Source organism: Ostrea edulis, chromosome 10, assembly GCF_947568905.1.
Source record: "Ostrea edulis chromosome 10, xbOstEdul1.1, whole genome shotgun sequence".
In the NCBI taxonomy this organism is placed as follows: Eukaryota; Metazoa; Mollusca; class Bivalvia; order Ostreida; family Ostreidae; genus Ostrea; species Ostrea edulis.
This window is the reverse complement of record NC_079173.1, coordinates 36,485,691-36,501,749: the sequence shown is the minus strand read 5'-3', so window position 1 is coordinate 36,501,749 and position 16,059 is coordinate 36,485,691. Positions and strand designations below refer to the sequence as shown.

Here is a 16,059-nt window from a genome sequence, read left to right as displayed (position 1 = left end):
AACCGACATGTTTGAAATCCGAAATAACAGTAAACTTGTAAGAGTTATTTTAGGGAAAAACAGAGTGCCAAAAAAGTGGAGCCAAATTCGTCTAAGGATAAGAGCTATGCACGAGGGAGATAATCCTTAATTTTGAAATGAATTTCTAAATTTCTAAATCTTATCACAGCAATTAAATATACATCCGTATTTTCAAGCTAGTAACGAAGCACTTAGCTACTGGGCTGTAGAGCCCCTCGGGAACTAACAGTCCACCAGTCTATAATTATATAGCCCTGCAAATTAATCAGAACGACCACTATGTTTGATAAAAGCTTGTATGATAGTAAACAAGTATTCGTTTTCGTTTTCACTAAATTACTAAGGGAATTGCCACCCTAAAGAAGAACTTGAGTATCGACACTATGCAAGTTGCTAATTCCAAATATGTCATTAAAATAATATTTCTGCCTTCTTTATACCTAGGACATGTAAAATAAACAATGAAATTCATCCTCAACTTTTCCACAAGTACGTAAAGGACTCTTAATGATGTTACAATGGAATAAGTCTTTCTTCAATATACAATGGAATTGTGCCTTAGCCTTGTATGAAAAATATTTAAACGACGGTTGTCACGTGCGAAGTATAGAGGAGGTGGATTTTCTTTCTTTTATTTAAAATTTATTCATAAATATCCAAAGAAATTCACTTCAATTAATCATTGAAATTTTGTTTTGATATGCTAGTAGTATTATCATAACTTGTATATCCATACAGCATCATTCCAAACCAAGCTTAGCGCTTCGCAGTACTTTCAGTACTTTGATTTTACAAAGGGGCAGCAATGACTGACACTTGATAGGGGCAAAGTCCGACAAAATTGTCAATGATAGACATGATTGGGTGGCTGTGTGTACTCGCCTTGTAGAGCAAGTTTTGCTTCTTCTCTATTAAGTGCCAATGTCCAGGTTTCTGGGTCCACCCTGAAGTTATTGCACGTAGGAAAATTTGGAGGTATCGGAGCCATGTCCTTTATATCCCCCTCCTGCATCACCAAGCTCATTCCCTCCGCCAGGTGGTGTGTGAAATGACAGTGCATAAACCAATATCCTGAAATTAAATGATACTGTACATTGATTGATTGTATATTGTTTAACGTTACGAGGATTATCTGCTTGAATAAAATGTATAGTTACCAGGAGTATCAGCTTAAATAAAATGTAAAGTTACCAGGGTTGTCCGCTTTGAACCTGATTATAACATAGCCATTTGCCGGTACAGTGACGGTGTCTTTCAATACAGGATTTACAAGATTTGCGTCAGGGATATTTCCATCGGCCCAAGAGGGATCTGCCCATGTTGCCCCCGTGCAATCTTTATTCAAACATCTAATATCTGGATTTCGTCCAGTAGAATTTCCGGTTTGCGGATCAAATGGAGGATATCCAATTTTCAAGACGTGGAAATGATGTCCATGTAGATGAACAGGGTGAGCAACTTTAGGTGTACCTGAAATAAAAAAAAAAAGGAAATGGATGTTAAAAGAAATTAATATAATAACGTTTAACTTAACACCATAATTTTTTAAAATCACATTTTAATTTATAATGTAATTCTTATGTGAATAATCACTAGCAAAGAAACACAAGATGACTTTGTGAAACACTGACACCTCCGGATTACAACAGATTGATTGATTGATTGGATATTGTTTTACGTCCCTCTCGAAATTGTTTCACTCATGTGGAGACGTCACCACTGCCGGTGAAGGGCTGCAAAATTTAGGCCTATGTTCGGCGCTTGTGGCCTTTGAGCAGGGAGGGATCTTTATCGTGCCATACCTGCTGTGACACGGGACCTCGGTTTTTGCGGTCTCATCCGAAGGACCGCCCCTTTTAGTCGCCTCTTACGACAAGCAAGGGGGTACTGAGGACCTATTCCCGGATCCCCACGGGACGATTACATCAGAGTGGAACAGGTTAATGTTAAGATCACAAATCCAAAGATTTTGTAGTCAATGATAAGGTCTTGGCACATGAAATACATATACCAAATGTGAAAGCCTTACTTCTTATGCTGTAAAAGATTTGAACTAGGGTAAGATCTTTGCCACAGGCGGACAGGCCAAACACTATATGCCCGAATCTTCTCTTCTGAGAGCATAAACATTGTTTCTTATATGTTTCTAGACGCTCCTATTCCAACCACAGGCAATTATATCGCTTGAGATTGAATTTACTGTTTAAAAAAAACCTCTAAATAGGGTACTCAAGTGCCGATGAAAAAAAACATAAACCAAATTGTATGGAATTCTACTCAGATTTCTCTGTATTCTAATATATTCACACATCATCAATATACATTACTATTAAGTTCATCCCGAAATTCCGTATGCTTCACAACCGCCGCGGTGATCTAGAGGTAGAGCGTTCGCATGAGGAAGGTCGGGGTATAAAACCCGGCCGAGACAGACCTAAGTCGTTAAAAGAGGTAGTGACAGTTCCATCACCAAACGCTCGGCATCAGGTGTGAATGCCACGGGTCCTCGGAGATGACCTTAACAACGGATGTCCCGTGTCACAGTAGGTGTGACACGCTAAAGAACCCCCACTGCCAATGGCCGTAAGCGCTGAGTATATGCCTAAATTTGTAGTCCTTCACTGATATTGGTGACGTCTCCATATGAGTAAAAAATTCTCAAAAGGGACGTTAAACAAGATACAATCAATCAATCAATCAACTGTATGCTTCACAAGATCTGCAGGATGTGTAAAATTGTCTGAACTTTCACTTATCACGGTCATATTGTTCCTTTATTCAAAACAGGATGAAAGGATCTAAAACGATTAAGACACTCAAATATTACATGTAATTCTGATCAATAATAAATCAATATAGTACATAATCATGCCAAGAGCAGGTCGTTATGAAGATATGTCTATTTTTATCCAAGCCACATTAACACAGATGTTAAACTATTTATAACAATGAAGTCGATTTTGGGTAATTAGTGGCACAGGCCAAAATGGCCATGATAGTGGAAGTGCAAATGGTGTCACAATTTCAGTCACATTGGGCTATTTCGGACTTAAATTTGTGAATTGGGATAAGAAATTTAACTGCACAAATGAAATGTAATGCTGCACATTCTACGGTGTATATAATACATGTAGCTTATTGCAATATACAACCATTCTGTTTAGTGGTACACTTCCACAATGTAGATTGGTAATGAATGGATATATTACAATACAGAAAATAATTTTATACCATTTGGTTTATTGGGTGTTTTTTTTTTCATCAGCGAACTTTGGTACCCTATATTTACAGTTTCTATAACAATCATAACTCATTAATAGTAAATTCGACCCGAAGCGATATAATTTCCTGTGGTTGTTACCGATTCGACCCCAATTATCGATATAATTGCCTGTGGTTCTTACCGAAAGAGAAGACAACCATTTCTATTACACTCCCAAGTCCTAGTTTAAGAAGGTGAGTACATCTGCATCCAGTGTCAGTACAGGTATCTGGTCCACAGGGCACAATGGCGTCTGGTCCGGGATAGGTCTGAAAGAAATATCATCGTGCACTCTGTCAACTAACGTGGTACAAATTCATCATCACGAGAAATAGATTCCTGAACTACTTGAAGATGTTCGATAATTTTTCGAATACCATTCTACGTACAAATGTAAAGTAGGCAGCTATGACCACATCCTGACCGTGTAAAAGAAGCATGGTTTAAATGAAGGAAGGTTTTGATTTGAACAGTATTAATTTTAAACTTGTACATAAATAAAGGAATGATCGGAAAATAAGAATTCAGGCTTATTTCATTGACAATCATTAATACTCTTCCTCTTGAAGAGACCCTGTGTCAAAGTAGATGTGGCACGATAAAGACCCTTCCCTACTGAAAGGCCGTAGGCGCCAAGCACATGCCTAAATTTTGCAACCCTTCACCGGCAATGGCGACGTCTCATATGAGTGAAAAATCCTCGAGCGGGACGTTAAACAATATACAACCAACCAACCTATATTGGTTTTGGATCATAACCTAGATCCTATCCCAGCCCCAGGGGGTCATGTGCAGACCAACAGAAAAGTCTGTAGCTACGTTACTGACACTATAATTGTAATTCAAATGAAATGTGATTATCTGTGGAAGGACTGGGAACATTCAATAGAAAACTTTAAACTTCCTTCAGACAATATCAACATACAATGCCAAATTTGTAAACGTGCAACTTTCCATGTGAGTAATTTTGTTCCTTTAATATGTGAAAAATTATAAAAACGAAATGTAACCAGAGTGGTGTTCTTGGTCCTATCTTCGTCTGTGTGTGTTTACATGTACATGTATATGTGTGTTGTGTTTGATTTTTTATAGACATAGGATCTCTCTCTCTCTCTCTCTCTCTCTCTCTCTCTCTCTCTCTCTCTCTCTCTCTCTCTCTCCTACATATATGTTAACTCGTCCTCGGAGACACAAACACACGTAAAGAACAAGAAGGGATATAAAAGATCTTTCTTGGCATACATTGAAAATTGCAAAATGACGTCTCGAATTAAACGATACCTGCAGAGGCGAGGTTGGTTTTCGAAATTGATTACCGTTGATAGTAGATCCCCTTCCCACTGAAACATAGAAGACAACATTTAGAAGAAGAAAAACTGCAATATTGTCTGTACAATCAACACTTGACTCTATTTCAGATTTCTTTCTATTGTTAAATACTTTTTCTGAGTCTAAGCATTTTCGTATTTACTGTTATATTTAGGACTGCTTTTGTTGTAATGCAAATATTGAATATATTTTACGTTCAATTCATGTTCTCTGGCAACGCTTTAGTTCTGGTGGATTATCTCGTCAATATTCCGTAACCATTACCATACCATATGAATGAACATATATACAGTTTAACTTTTTAATAGAGTACATTTTACGTTCAAACAGTAATAATTTATCAAACTTACGGATAAGGTTGAAGTTAAGAAAGAACAGCTGCTTGATATCGCCAAGTTTGACGACTGGGACCGGAAGTTTCCTCAAGGCCCATGGAGTTGATCGTAGTCGTGTTATTGGAACACTTATCGTATTGGTCTCAGGAGGATAAAGGCTACGTTGTAGAAAAAGGATATAAGACTGGTGATGGATTTCAATGCATTGCGCTTACTATTCGAAATATACATACAGCCTTAAAAATAATTTTGTCTGATTGAAAAAAAAAAAACATGACCCGCCGCAGCGATCTAGGATAACCGTTTTACCCACATTGCGCTGCACAATGTGTCGAATGTAAAGTGTGAACAAACTCAAGTTGCAACTTCTAGTCCGTAATGTATGTTAATTATGATAACTGTTTTACGTACTTTAAAATTAGAATAAAGGTGTTGTGTATGCACGTATGCTTCATTTTGATTGGATAATACTAAAACGTCTGTAACTGTCTTGCTTGTGAATAAAGCAGATAGTTGATATTCACAGAATAGTTAGATAATATGTGCATCTATAGGATAGTGTTGAATGACATCAACAACAACAAAAAAAAACAAAACAAAAAACAAAAAAAAAGAAAACATTGCTTTCTCTCATTTTTGTACGCCCGCCATTATGGACGTGGGGATCCGGATTAGAATAGGTCCTCAGTACCCCTTGCTTGTCGTAAGAGGCGACTAAATGGGGCGGTCATTCGGATAAGACCAAAAAAACGAGGTCCCGTATCACAGCAGGTGTAACACGATAAAGTTCCCTCCCTACTCAATGGCCATAAGCGCCGAACATAGGCCTTGATTTTGCAGACCTTCACCGGCAGTGGCGACGTCTCCATATGAGTGAAATATTCTCGAGAGGGACGTTAAACAATATTCAATTAATCAATCTGTACGTCCGTCCGTTTGGGATTTTCTGTTTCATTTCCCTGTGACATATCAAGCTGAAACTTGCTATGCAGCTTCTTTGTGGATCACTCTAGATTTTATTTCAATTTTGACCTCTCTTGCAGGAGTTTTACCCCTTTATTTGAAAATTATTGTTATATGAAGGGTACATAATTTGTCCGGCTAACTCCTCCCACTATTTTCAAATGAGGACCATCTTGTTTTACAGAGTGTTTGTATGGATAATTAAGATATGCATGTGGCAAGGATTTTGATTTCCTTCAGTTATTAAGAAAATTACAGGTTGTTGAACTCAGTCAATTTTGAGTAAATATTGCATATAGAGTACATAATCTGCCTTTTATTTTTCATTCTACAGTTTTCAAGTGAGGACCTTCGTATTTTACAGAATATTTGTATGGGTATAGAGGATTTTAATTTTCTTCCATTTCTAATAAATTTACAGGTTGTTAAACTTAGTCCATTTTAGGAAATGTTCACATTATGCAAAGAAAGTATGTCATAACCTGATGTTTTTGGTGTAGATTTACAATATGAAAGCCTAATGAATGGTTTGAACCATAGATGCTAAATCAAATTTGCATTGTAATTTTTAACTTCTTTAATCAGGTATTGATCTGCATGTATAACATTTCGAGATTTTGATGAAATGTTCTGAAATATAGGTGGCAAATGTTTTTTTCGGGGCTTAATACTAAGTAGCATAGTCAAAATCACTTACACGCGCAAGCGCGCGCGTTGAATTTTGATTGGCTAATATTTAGAAAACCGATAAATCTCTTAAAAATGAGATAAATGGGATGACATTGACATCATGGGTACATACTACAAAAACTTTAATGCAAGATGATTGGTTGTGCTGAAGCTCAATGACACCACTGTTTAGATGGAGGACGCTTGGGAACATCCGCTCCCCGTTACAATTAGAACTAGTGTTGTTTGTTTTTAAAGTTTCTTTTAACCATTTAATATTTCTTTACTGCTATTTTCAAATTACAAAGTACATGTACTGTATGGGAGCAGGTATGGAGGACGTGGATCCCTAGATAAAGAGATAATCCAATATAATACACAAATAGATAAAGAAATAATCCAATATAACACACCAATAGATAAAGAGATAATCCAATATAACACACCAATAGATAAAGAGATAATCCAATATAACACACCAATAGATAAAGAGATAATCCAATATAACACACCAATAGATAGATAAAGAGATAATCCAATATAATACACAAATAGATAAAGAGATAATCCAATATAACACACCAATAGATAAAGAGATAATTCAATACAACACACCAATAGATAAAGAGATAATCCAATATAACACACCAATAGATAAAGAGATAATTCAATACAACACACCAATAGATAAAGAGATAATCCAATATAACATACCAATAGATAAAGAGATAATTCAATACAACACACCAATAGATAAAGAGATAATCCAATATAACACACCAATAGATAAAGAGATAATTCAATACAACACACCAATAGATAAAGAGATAATCCAATATAACACACCAATAGATAAAGAGATAATCCAATATAATACACCAATAGATAGAGAGATAATTCAATATAACACACCAATAGATAATCCAATATAACACACCAATAGATAAAGAGATAATTCAATATAACACACCAATAGATAAAGAGATAATTCAATATAACACACCAATAGATAAAGAGATAATTCAATACAACACACCAATAGATAAAGAGATAATTCAATACAACACACCAATAGATAAAGAGATAATCCAATATAACACACCGATAGATACCGACCCATAAACTTGATTTACTGCTAGACATGGCAAGATCGGTGAACAAGCACGTGGCCGTGCAATAGGAGTCAGATATTCATCTATGCCCTGGTAATTTAGAACAGCAAAGGTACGCTTGCGGTACACTATATTTTCCTAAAAAACAACAACATTAAAATGGTAACGTTAATGGCTGGTTTTATATATTGTATATTTAGAAAAAAACAATGTTATGTATAAATGCCACTTGTATTTTACAGTTAAGCATCAGCGAGAGAGAGAGAGCATTTTTCATTTTTGTAGTTGTATCCAGATTCAAAGAACAGTTAAATCTAGTTTCATTTTATTATAAAAAGTCCAGACATATTCACGTGCAGTATAAATCGATTATTACATTAGCTGATGATGTGATATACGGTGTGTACAAACCCCTGTGATAAGCCTTCTCATGGTGCTAATGAAGTTGATGTAATAGTTATTTCGAGGCTTCCCGGCATATATGATAAAATCCACGCTTTCCCCTGCTTGTAAGACCACAATATCTGATTTGTACGGTTCTACATCGTTTCCATCTAAAGCCACAATAATCAGCATGTGCTGTAATTTGAAATATACAACTATTATGAATAATCAAATATACAACTTTGATTAAAAAATACAACTGCACGTAATGCGTTTTCGGTTTCCGTTTACAATTAATTTGAATAAAAATAAGAGGCGCATGGGTCTCATCGCTCATCTGAGCCGCCTTAAGGTGACCCTGCTGTTGTTCAGCTATTGTGATTTTCCAACAACTTTCAAAGGCGCAAACTTTCATTATGACGCCAGGCAGAAGTTGGTACAGGCTATATCTCAGATTTTCATGAAATGTTGTGTACAGGTACTTACTTACCTTAATATCAAATTTGCAAAATAAAAAACTCCTATCATGCTTAGTTTGGCTTCAGTATGTAATAATTACTTTTAAGATAATTTTAAAGACCTAAACCTAATTATAAATTTGTCGTTTTGCTTTGTATAGTCTTTGTACCCGAATAGTAGTTCATTTCCAACCATTTCTATCCCGGTTTCCCAGTAACCAACATAGGGAGCTTCAAAGTTGCGGTCCAGTAATATTTTGCGACCGGCAGGGTACTATTTATTGCCATGCAATACTCTTAAAATGCTTGTTATGTCCTTGTATGACCTTGTATCTACTATTAGATCCGACATTTTGGATGTTGTTGGATTTTAGTGCTTTAGGTATACATATTAACATTACATCTTTGGAAAAGAGATCCATTGATCTTGACGCTGAAGTGCCAATTTTACTTATTATTTCACTACTGTGCACATACCTCATCGATAGAAATCTCAAATGCTCCATCGAAACCTGCGTTGATGATTCTGAATCTGTAGTAACCGTTCGGAGTAACTGTAAATGTTTCCAATGGTATGTAAGGCTTCTCTGCAATCGTTGGATTTCCAGGAATATATTTTCGTCCTATTAGAATAAATCCAAATTGATATACCCACCGTCTTTTCTAATCCATCGCTCATTTTCCAAAGTGCAATCTCATTACATTCCCTTGTGATGCTACATTGTGTAAGAAAAAATCTGTACGTTTCATAATTCCGCTTTCCATTGAATGAAAATTAAATTGAATATCGGTTGCTAAATATTTTATGAAAATACAGCTACATATAGGAAATGAACAATGTATTTGGTGATTGAATGTTTTGCTCTGATGACAAAGACTGCTCACACTTTGGTGATTAGAATGTAACATAGTCAGCCTCATTTCGCAAGTTGTATTGTCGTTGTAATGTATTGGTTTACAAATACAACCTGATATTAGTTCCGATTTTAGGCAATTCGTTATATTCTAAATAACTTTTGACTATGGATTACTCCGTTCATCTAGTCAAAATAAGAGTCTCACGTCAGGTGTACCTGATCAATGAAAGATGTTTACTCCGAAGCCCGTAAAGCGCCTGCTCCCGCATGTAATATCCTACCCTAAATGTGTTATTCTTCATAGGATTTATGAAATTGACCACTGTTCATTATATTTTCATGAAGATATGTTCGGTTTTCTTCCGTTAGTATTTTGCTTCAATTCGAGAATCTTGAACTGGTGTAGTAGATACTTCACTAAATTTACTTTTAAGTGCCACAGCTGCATGGCTCTTACGACCAAAACAATTAGGATACTATCCAAGGTCCACCTCTCACGGGACCTCTGTTACTGTCCAAGGTCTACCGCACGGGACCTCTATTACTGTCCAAGGTCTACCTCACGGGACCTCTATTATGTCCAAGGTCTACCTCACGGGACCTCTGTTTTTAAGATCATATCCACAAAACCGAAGACTCTCCTTTTTAATGCCAGACATTTGGCGAAGAAACGGCCACTACCTTGGTATAATGCGTCGACAGGATCGAGAATCGAAGAACTTTTAAAAATATTAAGTAAACTTTTGAAATCCGGGCCATCAGTGTTTCATAAACACAGTGTGTTTAAAAATGTTATCCGTACCACGTCCATTAACAAGACCCGCATGGAGTTGAAACAGAACTGCAGATCCGTCTGGATGTGTTGTGACAGGGGAACAGGATCCGTCATACTCATCTAAACTAAATTTCAAAAAGATACAATTCTGTATATTATGCATCAGATTTTATCATTGCTAGGACTTTATGTATGTTCGTTTGGTGCTACTTTTTGAGAACTTAAATGGGCATGGGCACGATTTAAGCTGAAATTTTAAATAGTGTATTTTTCCATCTTATTGTTTATAATGCTCAACTAAAGTCTTTCTAATGGTCCCCTAAAATTTTAATATCAGTTGTTGAGTTACAAGTGAGAAACAGCAATCACAATTCTTTGTTAACGAAACAAGGCTCGTGTCATGTTTTTGTTTACAGATACATTACTTACTAGAAAATATCATGTTTAATACCAAGTGCGATGTGCCAAACACTAGAAATTATTTAATTGTGTTAGAATTAACCTGTGAATTGAAAAAATCTGCGTTAAACGAAACTTTCACTAGTACATGTGTCTTTAAGCTATGTAAACAAAAGCATAGTAGCATGCTACGAGCCTTGTTTACATAACAAGGAATTGTAAGCTCTGTATCCCCCATGTACCTCGATAACTAACATTCAAACTTTTGCTGACCATCAGAAATACCTTAGTTAAACATCCTAAACATTAGAAATGGAAAACTTAGATTTGATTTTGTAAAGCTAAAATCGTGTCCATGTCCGTTAAGACAACTTTGCCTTTCAGCAGTATAGGGTTAGGTCCGTTAGAATAAATATTTTATTCACTCTGTGTAGTCCAATAATTTTCCAATAATTATTAGTATTAATATACATCAGGAATGTGGGGAAAGACTTCCTACTGTATTATATTACATATTACAATATTAATAATATAATTTAAATTCCCCCATTAAATTATGTTAAACTTGAAAGTACACTGCAAATTCGCCTCGATAAGCCTGTAGCACTTCTGTAGAGGAGCGTTTTGTCCATTCAAACAGGACTGCAATGAATTCTTCGTTTACATCCGGGGATGGCTGTTCTACGAAACTCTGTAAAATGATATACATTCATCCGTTAAATTATTTAAAATAAATATATCGTTGGAATTTTCAATATTAAATTTACTGACTTATCCTATAATTCAATTCTTGTGTAGCTAATGAGGAAGAGTAAACTATGTATGCGTTTGGAGTTTTCGATTTTGCGATTTAGCAGCACTGGTTTGTAATTTAATAGATGATCTGTTCGGCCTTGTTATGCAGTATTTGAAAATTGTTCCAGAGAGTACGATTTAATAAATTACAAATATGCCAGAATTGCCTGTGTGTTGATTGTATGTGATAGCACTCTAACGCAGTTGATTTTGTCGGCATAGTACACGTTCAAATCAAGCCATCTCCTCTATTTTCATCTTGCATGACTTAAGACTCTCAATGTTGATGAAATGTATTTGTATATTCTGGACCATTTTAGAACGAAAGAAATGAATACAAAGGAATTCGTTCCGACACTGAACTCGATGAACATATTCTCAACATTGTCCATAAAGTAACGACACCATGCCATGTGATTATACAGAATCACGCTGAATACAGGGGTAAACGTTACGATGATTAGAAAAAGGTGTAAGAATGGAACGACCCGATACACGCAAGGATCAGCAACACATTGAACAATCAAGTAAATAAACAATGTGATTAATATAAGTGTAGATCGTTAGTTAGGAAAATGGGATACCACTCAAAAGTTTCAACTATTTGTAAATGCTGTAATATAGCTAAAACCCCATGTTAATACATGTTTTCCTTATGAAACTCCCTTTATTTTTAGCATTATTCTCAAATCTATACTTGAAAATTCATCAAAATTATCCAAATATTGAATTCCGCGAAAAACGTCTTCCTATTGGTGAATCTCGTACATGTATATCAATGATCGGTTTACAGTGTTCGATCTATTGGTAGAAAACTCATCATAATTCTACTTTATTTGATGCATCCAAAATGTCGTCACAGATATAATATATAACATCTCGTTATACATTTATATATTCCCAATGTACAGTGATTCAAAAGACTGGTATGAAGTTGGGGGACCCTGGGTATAATGTAATCAACGTTAGGTCTTAATCACAGGCTCAGGTGTTACTTTGCGAGATAAAAAGGACGATCTTTAGGATTATGGTATAGTTTATAAAGGACGATCTTTATGATTATGGTATAGTTTATAAAGGACGATCTTTAGGATTATGGTATAGTTTATAAAGGACGATCTTTAGGATTATGGTATAGTTTATAAAGGACGGTCTTTAGGATTATGGTATAATTTATAAAGGACGGTCTTTTGGATTTTGGTATACATGTAGTTTATAAAGTGTAAAAGTTCTCATGATATCCATGTAGTTCAAATTTTCTATGTTCCAATCTTTAGAGTTCGTTGATCTCTTTCTAAACAAATATTGACCGTATATCGATTTTGAAAATACAATATTGATAAATTAAACTCCAAGAAAAGGGGTTTTAATAATTAAAAGCATCCCTCTTATTCAGACTCATTTTCCAGCGACGCTAGCTAGCACATTAGGATGACCTCTTACATGTAACAATAATCTATCTTTTCCGAGTACTGATATTATTTTGGTCACTGCATGTGTAAACAATTTCGTGTCGACAGTGATTATCGGTTCTTTCTACGTTTACCTGCACTAAGAAGATTAAACTGCCTTTATTTGAGGAGGATTGATTATGTTACACAACTTCCGGACCACTAGCTGTATTTGAGGAGTGTATTAGGTTATACAACTTCCGGACAAATAAACAGTATTGATGATTATACTGTTGACAGATACACCATAAAGAACGATGTGCATTTATGTTTTTCACATACTGTAAACCAACATTTATTCGCGGCAATTTTATTTCGCAATTCACATGAGGTAAACTGGTTTGCGGTGAATAATTTTGACGATTGGGTCTTTTTTGAGCCTATGACAGACATTCAAGGACTGATTCGTGACAATGAGGATCTCGCGAAATTTTCTCGTACGCGAATAAAAGTTGGGTTTATAGTACATTGAAATACAGATGGTCAAGTAGTGAGGTATGTAGTCTAAGATATGTTATATCATGACCTGCTCATTGAAATCTTACAATGGGTGGCTTTAGTCTCGGTAACACGATCAAGGCTCCGGCTAATCCATCAGACCGCAGGCTGGCACTGTGTCCATGGTACCAGTGAGTGCCGGCGGGGGAAGCCACGAATCTAAAATCGTAAACAGTACAGTCACAACGTTTGGCTTATAGAGCCTCGATTGATGTTTTTGTACAAAAAAATTAAGGTAAATCTAGTCTTTCGTATTGCAACATCTACGGTATGGATACAAAGTAGTCCCTTATAAACTGGTGTTTTTACGTTTGGTAAAATCACACACAATCATACACATATTAGGCTGATATGATTCTCTTCTTCATTAAAACAATGACATTCATCACTTAATAATAAGATTAGGATATATCTTGACCTTGGATATCTTTACGTTTTCGCATGAGGGGACATGGGCTGGTATCGGTCCCCCTGGATGGTCGTAATAGGTGACTAAATGGGGCCATAATTCGGATGAGACCGCAAAACCGACGCCCCATGTCACAGCAGGTGTGACACATTAAAGATTCCTCCCAATCTAATTAAAATACAATCTTCTCTAACCGGTATAATGGAGAAGGATCTGACAGCATTGCGTTTGAGGTAATGTTACTTCATCTTTCACACTTGGCCAATCAAATGACAGCTTTCGCTAGCATAAAAGTTCTGCTGTTATATCGGAACATACTTGGTATTCATCATACATATGTCAATAATTACCGAGAAGCACAAGAGAATAATCGAAGAAGATGGTGGTGGCCATGAGAGATGTTAGAACGCTACAGGATATATATTTTAACGATAATGGATGTTAAATATATGTAAGATTTTCCTTTCCTCTTCCTTTAACGTTGAAATTTGAGATTCGTTAAAACTTTTCATGGATCAACGCCATGTTTGATTCTTGATTCATTGTCAAGCATCAGGCGTCGATTTACTTAGGCGTACTCGGAAGTTATGTTATTGGTCCAAGTATTTATTGAATTATTCATGAGACCGGGGTCAATAACATGACCTTAAATGCTATGTTGTCAGATCCTTCTCCAGTGTAACGGTAAGAGATATGATTTTTATTAGAATGAGATCCCTTCCTGACCCGAGCGGGACGTTAAACAATATGCAACCAACCAACTTTTATGTTGTACCTACGCCTTTTCTTAACTATATAAACTATTCAGATTTATTTAAAAGCAATTTAATGATTTCTTTTCTCCACAAAAAGTTGCTTGCAAAATACAGCGGTGTACCTGTATTCAAATGTTTGTCCCGGTAGTATGGGACACTGGGATATCATTTCCGGTCCGTCCATCCAAGGTGTTCCTCGTTGAAACAAGCCGTGCCAGTGGAGAGTAATAGTTTCAGTCTTCATGGCGTTCCTAACGACGACGGAAACCTGTGTGGACAGCATATCAAATTTTGTTTGAATATAGATAAATGGATTGATAACATCTTTCATAGATCCGACACTTTTAAGATATAAGAGTGTTATTGGTTATATTGCTTGTCATATGCACGTAATTCCCTATCAAATGTGTATTAAAAGGCAATATAATAGAGGTGGAAGTGGAGTTTTGTAAAAGAAAACACTGAGGGGTGAAATTGTTAGATTTAAACAGGATGATAAAAAGTGTGCTTTATTTCTTAGTAAGTTTGATTGTGAACATAATAAAAATTTACTGTCGCTTTTTAATAGCCAGGTAGAACAAACACGTATCAAAAGTGCAGTCTTGACTATATGTAATATATTGGAGTTCTGCGCAGATGATATGAAAATGGAAAACCAGGTAGAAATTAATCAACCATAATGGTGGGATAAGGAATGCCAAATTGCTAAAGGTAAAAAGAGTACTACACTGAATAGATTCAGGAAAACAAATGAGGAGGAAGACTTAAAGTTATGCAGATCAGCGAGACAGTATTTTAGAAAATAATGAGCTTCCAAATGTAAAATTTGTAAACAAACACAAGTGCAATCTTGTTTAGAAATTGAGAATAAAAGTGACATGTGGCAGAAACTCGAAAAACTAAACAAAGGCAATGATTCAAAAACAATATACATGTATCAAATGATTAGTGGTCTAAATATTTTTGTGACCTCTTAAACTCAGCAATTTTTTAAATAGACAGGGACTTTTCAAAAGAATTTGATTTGTGTCTATCAGACTTTACTGAAGGAAATATTACAATATCTGTTTAAGTGTCTACTAGCATTGAGCATTTTTTTTTACGAATTCTTTATCATGGAAAAAGGCAAAATCATCATTATGTTCTTCTGCAGAAAAAGCTCTATATGAAAGGTGAAGATAACGAACAGTGATCAATCTCATAACTCCTACAAGCAATACAAAATAGAGAGTTGGGCAAACACTAATTTCAGATTTATAACGTTAACAGGCACTATTCAGTTTTTGATACTATGATTCAACCTATTTTGTTATATGGTTCAGAACTGTGGGGTTTTGAAACTGCAAAATGTATTGAAAATGTACATCTGAAGTTCTGTAAGAAAATATTAAATATTAAACAAAGTATGCCTGAAACTGCAATTTTTGGTGAACGATGTACATGTACATGTAGATATCCTCTGTTCATATGCCATTTGAAGAAAATAGTTAGCTATTTGTTGAAGATTTTACATATGTAAGATATTAAATACCTTTAAAGGTATTATTTATTTTTACTAAGTTTAAATGATGTCGGAAAAACAAAATT

At 35.5% G+C, this 16,059-nt stretch overlaps 1 protein-coding gene across 1 annotated transcript in view; it reads right to left on the bottom strand.

Moving 5' to 3' along the window:
* Positions 1-865: 865 nt before the first annotated feature.
* LOC125665390 (uncharacterized) overlaps positions 866-16,059 on the bottom strand; it is a 39,715-nt gene continuing 24,521 nt past the window's right edge. Inside the window, exons 3-14 of the mRNA XM_048898033.2 lie at positions 14,595-14,740; positions 13,356-13,467; positions 11,140-11,255; positions 10,193-10,290; positions 9,011-9,156; positions 8,103-8,270; positions 7,696-7,829; positions 4,963-5,105; positions 4,565-4,623; positions 3,426-3,552; positions 1,213-1,491; positions 866-1,092 (exon numbers count right to left, since the gene is read on the bottom strand). Of these exons, the coding sequence (XP_048753990.2) occupies positions 866-1,092; positions 1,213-1,491; positions 3,426-3,552; positions 4,565-4,623; positions 4,963-5,105; positions 7,696-7,829; positions 8,103-8,270; positions 9,011-9,156; positions 10,193-10,290; positions 11,140-11,255; positions 13,356-13,467; positions 14,595-14,740 (1,755 nt within the window). The remainder of the gene's footprint in view (positions 1,093-1,212; positions 1,492-3,425; positions 3,553-4,564; positions 4,624-4,962; positions 5,106-7,695; positions 7,830-8,102; positions 8,271-9,010; positions 9,157-10,192; positions 10,291-11,139; positions 11,256-13,355; positions 13,468-14,594; positions 14,741-16,059) is intronic.